At 40.1% G+C, this 19,981-nt stretch overlaps 1 protein-coding gene across 1 annotated transcript; it reads right to left on the bottom strand.

Moving 5' to 3' along the window:
- Positions 1-7,628: 7,628 nt before the first annotated feature.
- On the bottom strand, positions 7,629-16,361 carry LOC142179524 (uncharacterized). The gene is made up of 2 exons (XM_075250087.1): positions 15,886-16,361; positions 7,629-13,474 (listed from the first exon to the last, which is right to left on the bottom strand). The coding sequence occupies exon 2, from the start codon at positions 9,500-9,502 to the stop codon at positions 8,735-8,737; it is 768 nt and encodes a 255-aa protein (XP_075106188.1). The 5' UTR covers positions 9,503-13,474; positions 15,886-16,361; the 3' UTR covers positions 7,629-8,734.
- Between the last annotated feature and the right edge of the window lie 3,620 nt (positions 16,362-19,981).

Raw genomic sequence — 19,981 nt, 5'->3', positions numbered from 1 at the left:
ATGTTTTGGGCTAAGAACTACTGTTTTACTAATGCCCAAGGGGCTTATGATGATTTCTGGACTGAGTGAGGCCGAGGTCCATATGTAAGGATATGTTGAGTGATATGAGGCCGAGGGCCTGAGATACTATTTATGTCATGTGGTGGCTTGAGTGATGTGAGGATATGTTGAGTGATGATGCCACGAGGTGGTTTGATATAGCGCTTGGGCCGTAAGGGGCCCCTCCGGAGTCTGCACACCCACAGTGAGCGCGGGTACCCATGTGATTCGAAACAGTGGTAACAATGACACTGTATGATGCAATTTGGTCAGGTAACAATGACTGACCATTATGCTGAGCGATTGTGAGGTAGCCTGAGGGGCTGATATTGTACTGAGAGTGAGCACGAGGGGCTGATACCATGCTGAGCGATTGGTACTGTGCTTGAGGGGAAAATTTCTACTTGTTAATTACCTGTTAAATTACATGTTTTACTTGTTTTAAAAAGGAATATCATTTGTTTTCTTCCTTGAATTACTGCTTTAAGTGATTTTACTGCTTGATATGGAATTGCCTTGTGCCTTTACGTGTTTTCATACTTTCAGCCATTATTTGTAATTATTACTCACTGAGTCGGAGTACTCACATTACTCCCTGAACCGTGTGTGCAGATTCAGGTATAGCAGAGTCCGCACCTGAGCGCTGATTCCTTCCAGGCTAGGCAGTGATTTGGAATTATGAGGTAGATGTTGACGTCCGCAGCCCCTTGTCTCTCTTATCCTATATCATTTATGTTTTCTTCAGACTGTTGTATCGGATTTCGTACTTTGTAGACCTATAGTAGATTCTGTAGTAGTTCATGACTTGTGACACCCCGGTTTGGGCTGTGTCGGGATGGTTCCTGCTGTTATTATCGTTAAATTCCGCAATTTATGAATATTATGTTATACGTTACTAGTGTTTATGATGATTATCTGTTTAAAAGAGGTGTCCCGTTTTGGTCTGGCTGGCCTTGTTTTCACGAGAGACGCCATCACGACCGGGTTCGGGGATTGGGTCGTGACATAAATGGGCTAATGGGTTGGGAAGAATGGGCTAAGAATTATTGGGTTTAAATCTCAGTATCCAAGAGGGTCCTGAAAAATTTAAAAACTAAATCTCATTATTTAGGAGGGTCCTGAAATTTTAAAATTAAATCCTGTTATCCAGGAGGGTCCTAAGACCTTTTAAAATTAAATCTCATTATCCAGGAGGGTCCTGAAAGCTTTCGAATTAAATCTCATTATCTAGGAGGGTCCTGAGAATTTAAAAACTAAATCCCATTGTCCAGGAGGGTCCTGAAAATTTAAAAACTAAATCCCATTATCCAGGAGGGTCCTGAGAATTTAAAACTAAATCTCATTATCCATGAGGGTCCTGAAAACTTCGAATTAAATCTCATCATAAGAGTGATAGCTTTAAAGCTAAATTATATTTTCTAAAGGGAGAACTTACGCTAAAACTTAAAACTAAATCCCATTATCCAGGAGGGTCCTGAAAATTTTAAATTAAATCTCATTATCCAGGAGGGTCCTGAGAATTTAAAAATTAAATCCCATTGTCTTGGAGGGTCCTGAAAATTTTAAAATTAAATTCTATTATCAGGAGGCTCCTGAGAATTTAAAACTAAATCCCATTATCCAGGAGGGTCCTGAAAATTTAAAAACTAAACCCATTATCCAGGAGGATCCTGAAAATTTAAAAACTAAATCTCATTGTCCAGGAGAGTCCTGAAAATTTAAAAACTAAATCCCATTATCCAGGAGGGTCCTGAGAATTTAAAACTAAATCCCATTATCCAGGAGGGTCCTGAGAATTTAAAACTAAATCCCATTATTCAGGAGGGTCCTGAAAATTTAAAAACTAAATCCCATTATCCAGGAGGGTCCTGAAAATTTAAAAACTAAATCCCATTATTTAGGAGGGTCCTGAAAATTTTAAATTAAATCCCATTATCTAGGAGGGTCCTGAGAATTTTAAAAACTAAATCCCATTATACAGGAAGGTCCTGAAAATTTTAAATTAAATCCCATTATCCAGGAGAGTCATGAGAATTTAAAACTAAATCCCATTATCTAGGACGGTCTTGAAAATTTAAAAACTAAATCTCATTATCCAGGAGGGTCCTGAAAATTTTAAATTAAATACCATTATCCAGGAGGGTCCTGAAAAATTTAAATTAAATCCCATTATCCAGGAGGGTCCTGAGAATTTAAAAACTAAATCCCATTGTCCTGTAAGGTCCTAAAAATTTAAAAACTAAATCCCATTATCCAGGAGGGTCCTGAGAATTTAAAAACTAAATCCCATTATCCAGGAGGGTCCTAAAAATTTAAAAACTAAATTCCATTATCCAGGAGGGTCCTGAAAATTTTAAATTAAATCCCATTATCCAGGATGGTCCTGAGAATTTTAAAATTAAATCCCATTATCCAGGAGGGTCCTGAAAATTTTAAATTAAATCCCATTATCCAGGAGGGTCTTCAGAATTTAAAACTAAATCCCATTATCCAGGAGGATCCTGAAAATTTAAAAACTAAATCCCATTATCCAGGAGGGTCCTGAGAATTTAAAACTAAATCCCATTATCAGGAGGGTCCTGAAAATTTTAAATTAAATCCCATATCCAGAAGGGTCCTGAAATTTTTAAATTAAATCCCATTATCCAGGAGAGTCCTGAGAACTGAGAACGAACTTACCTGAGCCATGCTCTCTTCTTTGAGGATTCTGAATAGAATTTCTTGCTCCTTGAACCATGCTTTTCCATGGGAGGTCCCTGTGGATTTAAAAATTTTCTTGCCCCTGTTTTAGACAAATAAAATCTTGTTAGTTTGAAAACGTGGTGGTTAGTTTGTGGCATCCTTGCTGAGTGTCTGCTTCCGCCACTGCCATGCTTCATTCTGATTAGCTGCTTCGGGCTAGCAAGAAGTTGTTTGATCTTTTGATTAGAACTGGACCACAAAACCTCTGCATGACCTGAATCTCTCACACTCACTTGTTGCATTGTGTTTTCATTTTGAAAGTTGTTGAATCCTTGTATTTTCTCAAAATTCAAGATTCACTTGATTTCTTGAACCTTAGTTATCACCATACTGCTTATTCTAAATCAAGTTAATTGTGATGTGCCTGACCGGACTCCGCTTTGTGCAATTTAGAAGCTGGTAGTAGGCTTTGAAATCTTTTCCTACTTGTTAAACAAGGGCTGACTCAAAAGAGACCCATAAAGATAGACTCAAAGAGCAAAGTGAAATAATTTTTGACAAAAGGAACAAAGGAAAATTTTGAGCACAGATGACTATATGAAGAAGAATGAGAAAAGAAAACTTATCTGAGGGAAGCAGCCAGCTCCAATGATCATGACATGCATTTCGAATTGATCAGCCTAATCCGTCCAACCAATAATATTTTCAGTTCATGTTCGGTCTTCATACTTCAAAACCGGGCTTTCACTGATCCAATTTCTCTGTAAAGTCATGAGCCTCATTCGAGTTGTAGCATCCCAAAGGGTTTTCACCTACAAGCCTCTCTCATTTTAAATTTTCTCTCTTGCGCCCGTGAACAAAGTGTTACCCATGATGTAAATCATACCTCTATCTCGCTTGACCCGGCATCCCCAAAGATTGATCGGAAGGTTTTTCTTTGGACCGTAATGTAGGCTTTTGGACGGGGTTAGAAAGAAAGGGTGGCATGAAGGCTCAAACTAACTTAAGATGGAAAGGGCTCAAAAATTACAACTTTTGGAATCAGATCTTTTCAAAACCAAAACTTCTGCCTCAGTTTCTTTGGGTTCGGGGAGTTTTAATTTTTATTTTGATGGGACCGAACCGTGAGGCTGCCTACGTATCCTTAAAAGGAATCAGGTCGAACGTAGTTCAAAAAGAAAGTTGTTTGTTTTTGTTTCCCTTTTCTTTTCTTTTCTTTTCTTTTTCTTCTTTCCTTTTTTTCCTTTTCCTTCTTTTCTTTCTTTTTTTTTTCTTTTCTTTTTCCCTTTTTTCATTTTTATTATTTTCACTCATTCATCATCATTTTTTCATTCTCTACTTCTACCATTGATTCCAAAAGAGGGGTATGAAAGAAAATAAATAAAGCTCAAAAGGGGTAACAAAGGATGAAAGTGTTTGGGTAGCGGAACTAAATGCCCTCGTCATTTCAACTTTTAACATGCCAAGTACAAAATACGACTGAAGGTAAGCAAAGAAATCATATATATTACCTCTTAACTGCATCAGAATTGATAGCCATATCTACACATTTGTCTTATATGTCTGTTAAATACAAAGCACCATTGGGCAACACTCTTGTCACAACGAATGGCCCCTGCCAGTTTGGGGCAAACTTGCCTTTGGCTTCCACCTGATGAGGAAGGATGCATTTTTATACCATCTGGCCCACTTCAAATTTTCGAGGACGCACCATTTTGTTGTATGCTCTTTCCATTCTCTTCTGATATAATTGACCATGACATACTGCAACCAATTTTTTCTCATCAATCAAACTCAACTGCTCTAGCCGGGTTTTGACCCACTCATCATCATCAATTTCAGTTTCTATAATGATCCGAAGGGATGGAATCTCAACTTCTGCAGGTATAACTGCCTCAGTTCCATATACCAGCAGATAAGAAGTTGCACCTACTGAAGTGCGAACAGTAGTGCGATAACCCAGTAAGGCAAAAGGCAACTTTTCATGCCACTGCCTAGAACCTTGAACCATCTTACGAAGTATCTTCTTTATGTTCTTGTTAGCAGCCTCAACAGCTCCATTTGCCTTGGGGCGATACGGGGTGGAGTTCCGATGCATGATCTTGAACTATTGGCATACCTCTTTCATCAAATGACTGTTGAGATTAGCAGCATTGTCTGTAATGATCACCTTGGGAATTTTGAACCGACAAATGATATTTGAATGAACAAAATCCACCACTGCCTTCTTGGTCACGGACTTGAAAGTTACAGCTTCGACCCACTTGGTAAAGTAATCAATGGCCACCAGAATAAACCTATGCTCATTTGACGTTGTCGGCTCAATTGGTCCAATAACATCCATGCCCCAAGCAACAAAGGGCCAAGGTGCAGACATTGTGTGTAACTCAGATGGGGGAGAATGAATCAAATCACCGTGTACCTGGCATTGATGACACTTGCGAACAAAACTGATACAATCCCGTTTCATGGTGAGCCAATAATAACCTGCTAAAAGTATCTTGTTTTCCAAGACATACTCATTCATATGCGGCCCGCAAACTCCAGAATGCACTTCGGCCATGATAGTTGAAGCTTCTTTAGCATCTATGCACCTCAGCAGTCCTAAATTCGGAGTCCTTTTGTACAAGATTCCTCCACTTAAGAAAAGTCCACTAGCCAGATGTCGAATGGTTCTCTTTTGGCCACCTGTAGCATGTACTGGATACACCCCCGACCTGATGTATTCATTGATATCGTGGAACCAAGGTTCGCCATCAATTTCCTCTTCCACCACATTACAATAAGCATGTTGATCATGAACTTAGATATGCACGGGGTCAACATAAGCCTTATCCGGATGATGTAACATTGACGTCAGAGTAGCCAAGGCATCAGCAATCTCATTATGAATCCTGGGAATATGTCTAAATTCAACCGACCTGACTCATTGACAAAGATCATGCAGGCACTGTCGGTACGGTATGAGCTTCAAATCTCGAGTCTCCCATTCTCCTTGAATCTGGTGAACCAACAAATCTGAATCTCCCAGAACAAGTATTTCTTAGACTCCCATGTCTATAGCTAACCTCAAAACCAGAATGCATGCTTCGTACTCAGCCATGTTGTTGGTGCAATAAAATCGAAGCTGGGCTGTTATAGGGTAGTGTTGCCCTGTTTCAGAGATAAGTACAACCCCTATTCCGACCCCTTTCATGTTAGCATCTCCATCAAAGAAGAGTTTCTAACCTGGCTTTTCATCATGGTTAACCTCGTCAATACACATGACCTCTTCATCAGGAAAATAAGTCTTCAGTGGCTCATATTCATCATCCACCGGATTCTCGGCCAAGTGGTCGGCCAAGGCTTAGGCTTTCATCGCAGTCCGAGTCACATAGATGATGTCAAACTCTGTATGCAAAATCTGCCACTTTGCAAGTCTTCATGTGGGCATAGGCTTCTGAAAGATATACTTTAGAGGATCCATGCGAGAAATGAGGTAAGTAGTGTAGGAAGACAGATAATGCTTCAACTTTTGCGCCACCCAAGTCAGGGCGCAACATGTCCTCTCAAGCAAAGTGTACTTAACCTCATAGGGAGTGAACTTCTTACTAAGGTAATAGATTGCTTGCTCCTTCTTTCCCGTGATGTCATGTTGACCCAATACACAACTAAAAAAATTATCCAAGACTGTCAAATAGAGAATTAAAGGTCTTTCGGGCTCTGGTGGGACCAGCACAGGTGGATTTGACAAGTACATCTTGATCTTATCAAATGCATCTTGACACTCATCAGTCCACTTGACTGTAGCATTCTTCTTCAGCAGCTTAAAGATGGGCTCACAGGTTGTTGTGAGTTGAGCAATAAACCTACTGATGTAATTTAACCTTCCAAGTAGGCTCATCACCGACGGGACACCAAATGCATATTTCACTGGATTGAGCTTGAGGTTGTACCTACGGAGTCTTTGGAAAAACTTCCTCAATTCCTTAACATGATCAGACTGCTTCTTTGACTTTATGATCACATTATCTACATAAACCTCAATCTCTCTATGTATCATGTCATGAAATATGATGGTGATCGCCCTCATATAAGTTGCCCCAGCATTCTTCAAACCAAATGGCATTACCCGATAACAGTATGTTCCCCATGGCGTGATGAATGCTGTCTTTTCTGCATCTTCCTCATCCATCAAGATCTAGTGATATCCCACGTAACAGTCCACAAAAGACCCAATCTCATGCTTGGCACAATTATCGATTAGAATGTGAATGTTTGTCAATGGAAAATCATCCTTTGGGCTGTCTTTGTTAAGATCACGGTAATCAACACAAACCCTGGTCTTACCATCCTTCTTTGGTACTGGCACAACATTGGCTAACCAAGTGGGATATCGAGTGACTCGAATGACCTTTGCAGTAAGATGCTTTGTGATTTCTTCTTTGATCTTCACACTCATATCAGTCTTGAACTTTCACAACTTTTGCTTGACAAGAAGGAATGCTAGATCAGTTGGCAATTTATGAACTACCATATCAGTGCTCAGGCCCGGCATATCATCATATGACCATGCAAAAATATCTTTGTACTTAAACAATGTTTTGATTATTTCCTCCTTAACTTGCGGTTCTAAATGCACACTGATCTTGGTTTCCCTAACATCATCCTGGTCCCCTAAGTTGATTGCTTCGGTCTCACTCAAATTAGGCTTTGGTTTTTCTTCAAATTGTTTTAGCTCTTTACTGATTTCCTCAAATGTTGCTTCTTCATCATATTCTATTTCATCATCATATTCTACTTCTTGGATTGTTATTTCAGAATTAGATTGGCTTTTAAGACTCGGCTAAAAACTCTTTATGCATGCAACCAGCATAAAAAGAATTGTACAAAAGAAAAAAGAACAAAATAAAACACTATTAAGAATAACGGAAAACGAAAAATTGCATTTCATTGAAAATAAAAGGATAGAAGGGTTTGAACATCAAAACAAGCAAAAATAAAAATCTGGATTACAATCCTGCAATAACCCAGATAACAGAAAGGAAAACAAAGCAAACTACCAAAACTCCTTCTTGGTGGGGAGAGGAGTAGCTTCCCAATTGCTATGCTTCACGTTTGGGCCAACGAGCTGCACATTTGCTTTACTAGAGCCTTCACCAACTTCTACCATATTGACCTCTTCGAACAGACTTTGAAACCTCTTGATCAGCTCTTTATCAACATCGACCACAGGTTTTGAGAGTGAAGAGGTTGGAGTTTTTTCGGTCCCTGGCTTGACAAAAGACTTAGAGATGTGTGGGACGGGCTTGGGGAGCGACCATACCTTCTGTTTCAGATTTTTAACCCTTTTCACGTCCTTCTCTGTAAGCATAAATCCCAAACCAAATGTACCAGGATTCCCACTGGGGCGCACTGGATGCACAATACCCTGCAGAGATGAGCCCAAACCCTTGCCCGACACAAAACCATTCTTCAACATTTCATTCGCAACCATGACGAACGCGGAGGATAGCTTAGGACCCGGAATGCATTTTCCTTCAGGAATTTTCTCAACAGACACTGTTTCGAAAGTCTGATAGACTCAAGGTCCCTTATCATCTTCAGCTTCGATGAACGGAACAATTGTATCATTACAAGCTGACGAGTCCTCGTCACCGTGCACAACTATTTCCTGACTGTCCCATTCAAACTTCACCATTTGGTGCAGAGAAGATGGGACTGCCTTAGCAGCATGTATCCAGGGCCTGCCTAACAACAGATTGTATGAGACAGCCACATCTAACACTTGGAATTCCATGGTAAACTCAATAGGCCCTATCGACAATTCGAGCATTATATCTCCAACAGAATCTTTACCTCCCCCATCAAAGCCTCGAACACACACACTGTTCAAGTGGATTCTTTTGGTGCCAATCTTTAGTTTTTGCAGAGTAGACAGGGGACAAATATTCGCACTAGAGCCATTATCAACCAAAACCCTTGAGACAATAGAATCTTCACACTTCACTGTGAGATAAAGAGCTCGGTTGTGTTATGTACCCTCCATAGGAAGTTCATCGTCCGAGAAAGTGATCCTATTTGCTTCGAAGATCTTGCCAGCTATCTTTTCCAAGTGGTTCACTGTGATCTTATCAGGAACATGTGCCTCATTCAAAATCTTCATCAAGACCTTGCGATGTTCATCTAAATGTATCAACAAAGACAAAAGAGAAATCTGAGCTGGTGTTTTCCTTAACTGCTCCATAATGGAATAATCCTGCACTTTCATCTTTTTCAGGAACTCCTCGGCCTCTTCGTCAGTGACCGATTTCTTTACTGGCATTGGGATATCCTTGAATGGCTTGGCTTTCCTTAATTCTTCTGGGGTGAAACATCTCCCAGAACGAGTCAATCCTCCAGTTTCATTAACTTCTTCCTCTATTTCTTTTCCTTTGTATGTCACAATCACTTGTTTATAATTCCACGGAACAGCTTTAGCATCCACTACTGGAAGCTGGGTTACTAGTTTAATGATGATAGGGGTAGTAGGAGCCCCCTTCACAACTATGACAGGCTTACTTAGAATCCCTGGTACTACCACTTTTGAACTTTCCGGACTTGCCCTAACATCTTTTGACAGCCCTTTCACGACCAACACTGGTGGTTTCAAATTGAGCGAGCTCGGCTTTTCTGTCACCCCTTCAACTATCAAGGGCTTCACTTTGGTAGAGTCAGGAGCTTTAACCAAATTACTTTCACTGGACCGAATCATCATGATAGACTTCTTGGGCTCTCGGTCCTTGTGAACTATTTCAATCATATGCGTCTCTACATGGGCTGGCAAAGGATTTGGTTGATGTTCGGCGCGTCTGGGCTTTGGACTACAATTTGGTTGGTATCAATAAGCTCCTGGATTGCCGTTTTCAAACACCAACACTTCTCTATGTCATGCCTGGAGCATCAGAACAATAGGCACATCTTAGGGAATAGTCGAGGTTCTTTGGAGGGGGATTCGGTATCTTTGACTCAATCGGCCTCAAGACGTCCAACTGCCTTAACCTTTGAAATAGACTAGCATAGGACTCTCCAAGGGGGGTAAAAGTTTGTTTCCGCTGCTACCTCTCTCTCCTATACTCTGGCCTTGATTGAAAATTTGAACCATTGGGGTTTTGATAGGGTTGTGGGGGTGGATAGGTATTTTGTGGAGCTGGGTAGATATTCTGCGGAGCTGGAGCACGCCATTGCGGGTAAGGTAGGGGTTGAGCATATGACTGTGCATGGTGAACAAGGTATTGGGATGGCCTGGCTGAGTATTGGGGGTTTTGCGGGGAAAAGTAATGTTGAGGTAGATTATATGGAGCTTGGGCATAGGCTTGAGGTCGGGGTCGAGGATGGGTGTATTGATGAGGTGAACCCCTCTGGCCATGCCATGATCCGGAGACAACCATAGCGACATGTTCCTTCTTCTTCTTTCCTAGCAAACTTCCGGTACCACTCTGGATTGCCTGGGTGGGTGATTTTATAGAAGAATAGCTCATGATCTTACTCGACTTGAGCCCCCCTTCCACCATTTCTCCCATCTTCACCACATCATTGAAAGACTTACCAATGGCTGAGATCAAGTGGCCATAGTAAGAGGGCTCTAGGGCTTGATGAAAGTATTTAACTATCTCGTCCTCTTCCATCGAAGGATTGACTCGTGCAGCTTGCTCCCTCCATCGGAACCCATATTCTCTAAAGATTTCACTGAGTTTCTTTTCCACCTTGGTCAGAGATAGGCGGTCTGGAACAATGTCTATATTGTACTGAAAGTGCCGGGCAAAGGCTTGAGCCATATTGTCCCAGGTGTACCACCTGCTGGCGTCCTAGTGGGTGTACCATTCTAAAGCTGCCCCACTCAGACTTTGGCTGAATTATTCCATCAGTAATTTGTTTTTTCTCCCTGGCGCCTCTTATTTTACTGCAATAACCTCTCAGATTAGCTACAGGATCCCCATGTCCATCATACAAGTCAAACTTGGGCATCTTGAACCCGACAGACAATTGGACATCGGGGAACAAACACAAATCCTTATAGGCCACACTCACTTGGTTTCCCAACCCTTGCATATTTCTCAATGATTGCTCCAGACTCTGTACCTTCCTAAACATCTCTTCTTACTCTGCGTTCTTGGGTGGTTTGTTAGTTTCAACATGAGGCTCAAATTGGGGAGTGTAAGAGTAATGATCTGGGACTTTGAAGGGGGCTCCGGTGCATAGTAGTGGGCATCTATAGCGGGGAATGCATGCTCACTAGAGGATCGGTGGAGGGTAGCTTGTGGAGGGGGTACAAAAATAGGAGCAGATGTCAGAGCAGGGTACAAGGTTGTTTTGGCTGGCGGAGCATGAACAGTTTGGGCTGAAGTGCCAGGGTAGTTGTGGTAAGGGGTAAAGCCAGGTGCGTGTTGTGGGGAAAGATCAATGGTATTGGGCATCTGGGATTGAGAGAGTGGTGGAATGGAAACATGGTTTTCTATGTAGTTGGTAGGGGAGGGTGGAGGGTGTCCCTTAATCCAGGCTTGATACATTTCTGCCATCTAATGCTTCAACCTCCGGACCTCCTCTTGCAGTTCCGATTCCGACTCAACAATCTCCCTTGGTGGGTCTACAACTCCAGTGTCTGTTTCCTTGCTAACCATGACTGTTTGACGCTTTGATCGGGTGTTGTATGGATGACTTGCCAGGGTGCCAACAAACTAACCACCTTCCTGAAACTTAATACAGATAACAGAGGACAACAACACAAAACCACCATGTTAGCGTTAGAGCATTTATCAAATAATAATATCACATTACATGCACCTAACAACGATTAACGGTTCTAAAATGGCTTTGAGGGTCGCAGGGTCATATGGCATCATTCCGATTTGCTCATTTCAATCCTTCCTTTTCTTTATTTTCCAACACCTCTTATCACTCTTTTCTTTTTCTTTCTCTTTTTATTTTGAACCAAAAATGATTTGATCGAACCTGATGTCGGTTGCCTACGTATCATATCCCTCATGAATCAGACCAAGCGTAGTTCTGGAGAAGTGGTGGAAAATAAACTGAAATAAAATCTTTTTGAGATTTTTCATTTAAAACTTTTCGATATTAAAATACAAAGGGAAATATGATAATGAAAGACATGACAGACTCAACTACACTACGACAGACTCTGACACTACCTAAAGGACTCGGTACTTCTAGACAAGACATGAAAGTAAAAGACAACATAAGACAATCTCAAAACACCTAAATAGAATGACTCCTCAAGCTGCTCCTAAATGCGACTGTCCTGACCGGGATGGTCCTAGGCTATCCGTCATGCTCAAACTCTGTAACATGCCTCGTAAAGAAACACCGATGCTGGGAATAAAGGAACTGGCATGTGCCCTTGCATCCTGAAGGCCGACCCTAAACAAATACTGGCTATGCTGCTCCACGTTTGCTGCCAATCCCGCTAACTGAGACTTTATCAACTCAAGCTTATCCCAGGGATCTTGGTCCGATGCCTCCTCAAAATCATTTGTCTGAACTGCCCGACCCCTGAGTTGTGCTGGCAATGGGATGCTGACCCATGGCGGGATGGACTGTAACCAAATCAAGTACTCCTGAGTACACTCGGGCCTACCAACGTCCTCTACTAATGTATTTTTCTTCATCCTCTTTGCATGTTCCAGTATTGCACATATTTGATTTCATCAGCCGCCTTTTTGCTAAAATTTATGATGTGCCTCCGAAGATTCAAAGTTGGAGGCTCCTCTTGTCTTCTGCCCAATTGCCGCATTACCTTAACGGGAGTGTATGGCCTGACACACTTGAGTGCTATCAGCATCAGGAAAGGCTGCATGAGGCACCCTACCAAGATATCATCCAAAGGTAGCCAAAGGTAAGCCCACAAAACATTCCCATTTGTCCTCAAACCAAGGGACTCAATTCAAGCCGTGATGCCTACTGGGTACGTAAACTTAGGAGATTTCATCCTACGTTCGATGCATACCACCCGATCTCTCAAGGCATGGTTGATGGGACAAAGTAAGGAAGTGGTGTGCAAATGCTCTATCATACGTAGCTGTAGCAAAAGGTTACTTCCCTCAAAATATCTGACAACTCCCCTAACCTCACTCAGGGCTCGGTACAACTCTGCTAAGATCATCGGCACAATGGTAACGGTTTTGCGTTGCTTCTCATGAAATAATGCCATTACCACTGACTGCAGATGGGTGCTAATATGCCTCCCATCTAATGGAAAAACCAATAATCCCAACAAAGCAAGGCGAAAAGCTTCGAGGCGATGTCTTTTCCACTTTGCCTTGGTTGTGCAGAACTCATCCCAAAAGACGTCAAAACTATCCTGTGGTCCAAATCTAGCAAACAAATAATCCAAGGATATCCAGGACTGCTCGAGACATTTTAAATGCTTATTATCTTTCAGGCCCAGGTCGCTAAAGGGATCTTGTCCTAGAGTGGTCTCGGGAAAGTATCATGTCCTTGCCTATATAGCTAAAACGAGTGAGACCAGACATTTTCGCCAAGGTAGGAGTCATCTCACACTCTCCAAATCTGAAAATCAAATTTTGTGGATCCCAATAAGTCAACATCGCCTCCACTAAGTCTGGGCGGGGTGTGATATCGAGAAGGGAAGTTAGGGTGCCCAATTTCTGCATTAACTCATGCTGCTCTAACGATGAAAACATTTTCCACCACTTGATCAACTTCCTAAGAATCTTTACTACCATTAGCACTTTGGATCGAATCAGCGGGTCCATACCTGAATGAAGCAAACATGGTTAGCGACTCGGGACACTACGTGACCCCACCACATTTCCTAATGGACAAATGCAGGACACAACTTGACTATATTTGCAAAATGGACTAAGTGGCTATTAGCGCAAACTTGACAAAGTTGACCCCTAATGCATGAGAAATACTCCATTTAAAGCTTACATGACTCTAATATCCCGACAATCATGGTCTTAAAAATTACTTTGCAGAAATGGACCCTTTTTTGCAAAAATGGCCGATGTGGCCACATGTCGCTAGGGACGCAAACACGACATGGATGGACCTTAAAGTCATATGACATCGAGTTATAAACTCAAGATCCTAATACATAGGTAATTGATCCACTCTTGCGAAAATAACCCTATTTTGCCAGAATGGCCGATGTGGCCAAAAGTTGCTAGACATGCAAGATTTGGCTACGACCCCGGAAGCCAAGAACCTAGGACCTACTAGGAAGACCGGACCCTATGTGGGTTTCCTACGTATCATGTCTCGAAAGACGAGAACCAGGTTCGCGTAGTTCAGGAAGATTAGATAAGGGATAGAATTTTAAAAAAAATGCATCTAATTTGCAAAAACTATATTTTTTGTCTTTTTGAAAAAAAAAATGATTGAAAATTTAAAAACTTTTGGATTTTCCTTTTCATTTTTGAATTTTTGGAAAATGTAAAAATCTTTTGAACTTTCTTTTTCTCTTTTTTTTTTGAATTTTTGAAAAATAATGGGAAAGTATAAAATCTTTTTTTTTTTTTGGATTTTTCATTTTCACTTTTTATTTTATTTTTGGAAAACTATGAAAGAAAAATGCAAGTGGGCCCTACTTGCTTCATTTTTCACCCATCTTTCCAAGAAATCGATCCGCCAAATGACATTTTTACCCTCACAGATGCAACATGTATCACATAGGGATGATTGAATGCCTTTTTAGGCCACGGGCCCATTTTGACAAAATTTGGATAAGCTTCCTACAAAGGGACACGGTACCTGGGACCGAGCCCTGCTAGGTCTAAATGACATGATGCAAATAAATATGACCTAAAGGCTGACCTAAGTTTGGGGTTCACTAACAAGGCAATTCGGGGGAGCGTATGGTCGATGGTGACTGCTCAAGCTTTCCACCCACTCCATACGTCCGACGCCCCCCCCCCCCTAAATTAAGGGTGACTCAACAAAGAGTTCGTGCACGCGATGCGTACTCCGAGACTTGTTGCAGAAAGAAGACCCATGATTATGCAAATGATGACAGTTTATAAAACAGTAACACATTAAGAAAAGCGATAAACAAATAACCAACAAAATAAGAAAATAAGACAAACAAAGCAAATAAAGAAAACAAACACCTCAACCGAATATCCTAAAAGCCAACAAGATCAAATACCAGCTCGAACCTGCAAGTCCCCAGCAGAGTCGCCAGAGATGTCACACCCCTTTTTAACCAAACTTTTCTAAACCCTCTTAAATAAATATAAAGATTTAGTAAAGCTCAAAAGGGTTTTTAATTAAAAAGTGACAAAATTGTGTTAAAAAAGAAAATAACTCAGAGTCGCCACCTGACATTGGTTTCGGTGTGTCAGGTCACCATTTTTTTTAAAAATGATTTTTCTTAAAACACTTTGGACTCTAAACTAAGTCTGCACCAGAGATTCGGGTAAGGGGGTTCATTTGACTCGGGGAGAAGGTGTTAGGCACTCCCCAGGTCCCGTAACTAGTACGGTTGTATACTTGATCAGGTTGGCATTTAAAATATTCAAATTGAGGTATAAACACAGAAAAGAAAATAAACACAATAGAGGCTCGAGGTCGTCCCCACCTAACCAAAAGAAAATAAAAGAAGAAAATAAATGTAAAATCCTAAATACTAATATATACTATACTTTTCCCACGAAGTTCGTCATGGCCTCCAAATACATGATACTACGGGGCATACTCCGGATAAAATATATACAAATTCTTCGGGGCATTCCCTGGATAAATTTAACTAAGGGAACGACCTCTCGCCTCGAAATTAACAAAATCCTAAGGCTTGGCTACCCGTGTGTGGTTGGCCTAAACATGCTCCTAACAAGCCCAACAATTAAATCAATATTAAAATAACATAGATCCGTTTATACCCAATTCCCACTTCATTCTTACGTCAAGTCAAAACTATCCTCTTTTCTTAAGTTTGGCCGATACCACCCATGTCCAATTATCCTATTGGCCCATTTGCACCTTAGTTTGATTTCTTATCATTTGTAAATTTCTTTCCAACAGTAATGGGTATGATAACTAAAACTAATTTAATCAAATTCAAAGCATGAAAATATTCAAGCAATCAACAATAAATAATGCAAAATCCAAACTCATGTCATTAAAATCTTGTATATGAAATTAAAAGGAGATAGGAAAGAATTGGACCTCAATGTAGAGTGTGCTGATTAAAAGTGATCCCACAAACGATGATACTCAGATTCGAAAGTTGAGACGGGAACAAACGAACCCAAAATAGGAATCACAACTGGCAACCCCAAACGGAATGTCGAACAGCAACCTCGAACGCCCTCAACGTCCCAACTCCAATACAACTTAGCAGAAAATAATCGCAATTGTTTCAAAAGAAATTGATGCAGTTTTTTTTTTTTGCAACGAATAGTTCAAAATCTCAAAGGGTTGAATGATGAACGGAGTGGTTTTGACTGTGATATCTTGGTGGTTGAGGGAGCTACGGTGGTTATGGGGTTGAGTTCCAATACAAAAAAAGATTGGAAACAGTGGTGGTATTTGGACGGACCAGTGTTGATTTAAGCCATGGTTGACCTTAATAGTCCACGGTGGTTTTGGGGTAGCTGACGACAGCTTTTCGCGGCTGGGAGGGTGGATTGGTGGCTGGTTCCTTTTTTAGTTCAAGACTAGGAATTGAAAATTTGGGTTAGGGTTTCTATAATTGGGTATTTATATGAAGGTGGGAAGGGATGATGACCATTGGATTAGAAGGAAATAGATGGCTAGGATTAAATTTTGCACATAAATGGGCTAATAGATTGGGAAGAATGGGCTAAGAATAATTGGGTTTAAGTTAAAAGAAATTGACTCACACCTTTGGGCCTACAAATTTTCTTGTTGGACAAAGACAAACTCAAAAATCCTACCAAAATATTAATTAAACTTAGTTAAGTAAAGAAACAAAATTTTAAAATGAAACTACTTTTTTAGTATTTTTAAATGTTATAACAATAAAGTAAAAAGTAAAGAAAATAGGCTAAAGTCATGATAAAATTAAGATACCATGAATAATAATATACTAATTGATCTTAAACTAAAGATAAAAATATAGAAAAGCGATAAACACGATAAATAAAATTATTTTTTTTATTTTTTTTATGTCTTAGGACTAAAAGTAAAAATATTAAAATTATATTAAAACAAAGTCAAGTAAATATTTTAAAAATATTAAAATACTAAAACTAACTTTAAATTTTGCGCGGGTCAAAAATTACGTGCTTACAAGAGGTGCTAGGGAACAGTTTCAAAATTGATAACTTCACATAAAAAGGGTTCAGGGATTGGGATCTTGCAAAGAGCCTATGTACTTAGGCACTAGTTAATTTTGGGCATGCACAACAATAGGGGGTGCTGTTATGCTTACCAAATCAACCAGAATACACAACATATAGTGGTAACATAGTGGTTTGAGTCATAGACAACAATGATCAATACTGTCATGCCTCAAACAAGCCATCAGTACCAAACACATTGGGGTAGGGGTTTAGGATACATCATAAATTCAGAACAGGCAGAATTGCTAAAATAAGTACTGAATTAAATACAAGCAGTAGGCAGACAAATAGGTGAAAGGATTAAGTAAACATATTGTTGTGACGCTGAAATCTTAATCAGAACATACCAGTTTAGAGAAGCAAAATATAGTAAAGGCAGGTAGCAGAACTTTGAAAACAGGCCACAGTACAAGTAGTAAAGCAGAAGAGAGTGTTTTGTTTTTGAGTGTAAGTGATTTTAGAACTTAGAGTATTCGTGTCTCTGTGTTAATGAAAGAGCAGGGCATTTATAGTTTGAAAACGAGTAGAAAATAAGGCAAGAATCATAGCTTAGCAGTAATTATGGAACTATGTACTAATTAAAATCAATCAGTATTAAGGATTTCCTTTAATTAAGGAGTTGAAGTCAAATGGTAATGGGCAGAAAACATTTAAGGAAGGAAATCAAGTAAGTATCATGTGCAGAGTAGACAATTAGGGGTAAGTGCATAGAGGTTTAATTAAGGAAAGAATCTTTGAAATACTCGGTTAGCCAAATAAGGTAAGAAACATAATAAATTTGCAGAATATGGAGACAATCAACATATAGTAAATCAAGGAGTCAGGGATTTCAAAATCACTGATTTAAGGAGAGTAACATGGGTTCCCATGAGTAAACAAATAAACCAAGTCAGAAATAGGGGAATTGAAAGTCTAAGGAAAGTTTTCAAATCAACCCAAGAAACAGGGGAATCAGTAAGGCGAAACAAGGAAAGAGCCAATCACTTAACACATGAATGCAATCAAAATTACACAAGGAGGTTTGAAATCAGTCCAAAATTGAAGGTCATTTCAGAGGGAAATTCAGCATATAAAAGAGTGCATAAGTATTAGGCATGCAAGGCTGAATTTAGGACAAAGAGAAGAGTCATGCAATCACAAAGTAAGTAAGTAGTGGACTATCGAAACATGGTAGTCACATAGGTCAATCTTAGTAACTCAGTAATAGAGAAAAGAGAGAGTATCAAATAGCATGCAAAGGGGTCAAGTAAAAAGACTTTTCTGAAAATTGTAGTCTAGTTTCAAGGAAGTCAAAATCACATAAAGAAACAGAGGATGAAACAAAAAGATTTCGAATCTAGTCGAGCAATAGATGAGGCAGCTTCAGAAGCTCGAATAGGTCCAAAGTTAGGGTTTTGAAATCAATCGAATTCAGAGCATGACGACCAACTAAATCACATAGCAAATAGCCTCAGAACTCGACTGAACCCCAAATTTTAGGGTTTTCACCATCAATCAAGTTCTAGAGATGAAAACAAGTAAATCAGACAAATACTAACAAAAGTAGATTCAGAAACCTCAAAATAAACTAAGACTGTTAACATGCAGACTCCAGTAAAAGAACAACATAAGAAAACACAGTAGAACATACTAGAAAATCAGAGAAAGCTTCGAAATAACTTAATAGAAACTCAAATCGGGAAAGATAAGGGTTCTTGAAGGTAGAGTTTTGAAAGAAACTGTAACGACCCAATCGGTCGCTTTGAGCTTTTGCACTTCGCTCGCTAGTTCTCGGGCATGACTTGCCCCGTGTGATGTATTATGACTTATGTAAATCGTTGGTTTTGGTTTTTAGGGAAATCAGAATGAATTTGGAAGAACAGTTCTTAGTTGTAGCTTGAAGTTGGAAGGGTTTGACCAAGATTTCACTTGCTTGTATATGATCTCAGATAGGAATTATTATGATTTGACTAGATCCGTTGGGTAATTTGGGACTTATGAGCGTGATCGGTATGTATTTTGGAAGTCCGTGGAAGGTTTAGGCTTGAATTGGCGAAATTGAGATTCCGACGTTTTCCGGTTGATAGGTGAGATTTTGATATAGTGGTCGGAATGAAATTCCGAGAGTTGTTGTAGGTCCGTTGTGTCATTTGTGATGTGTGTGAAACATTTCAGGTCATTTGGACGAGGTTTGATAGACTTTTTGATTGAATTCGGAAGTTTTGGAATTCTTAGGCTTGAATCCGAGGGTGATTTGATGTTTTGATGTTGTTTTAAGTTTTCGAAGGTTGGAACAAGTTTGAATAAGGTTTTAGGATGTGTTGGTACTTTTAGTTGAGGTTCCGGAGGCCTCGGGGTGATTTCGGAGTGTTAACGGGGAGATTTGAAACTTGGGAGATTGCAGAAACTTTTGCTGCTTCTGGTGTTTTCGTACCTGCGGTTTGAGGGCCGCAGGTGCGGCGCCGCATATGCGATGGAGAAGCCGCAAAAGCGGTTTTGGAGGGGATTGTAAGAAAACAGAAAATGCGGTTGTGGGGGCCGCATCTGCAGAACCGCAAATGCGAAAGAAGGATCGCATATGCGGCAGTGGCCGACTTTAGTGATTTCCGCAAAAGCGGAGTGTAAACCATAAATGTGGTACCGCAGAAGCGGATTTTTGGACCGCAGATGTGGGTATGCCTGGGCAGAATATTTTAAGTCATTTCATCTGCGATTTTTGGGCTCATTTCCTCCATAGTTGAGCATTTTGAGAGCTTTTTGAAAGAGATTAAAGAGGGGTTCAAGGGGAAACGTTTGGAGGTAAGAATTTCGAACCTAAAACTTGATTCTATTGTGAAATCTACCTAGAAAATCATGGAACTTAAGCTAAAAATAGAAGAACTAGGGCTTGGGATTTTGGACTTTTGAATTGGGATTTGAAGGACCATTTGAGGTCGGATTTGAGAACTTTTGATATGTATGAACTCGTGGGGTAATAA

This window comes from Nicotiana tabacum, chromosome 3 (genome assembly GCF_000715075.1).
Source record: "Nicotiana tabacum cultivar K326 chromosome 3, ASM71507v2, whole genome shotgun sequence".
NCBI classification, from domain to species: domain Eukaryota; kingdom Viridiplantae; phylum Streptophyta; class Magnoliopsida; order Solanales; family Solanaceae; genus Nicotiana; species Nicotiana tabacum.
Note: the sequence above shows the minus strand (reverse complement) of the source record. Positions and strands in the feature narration are given on the sequence as shown.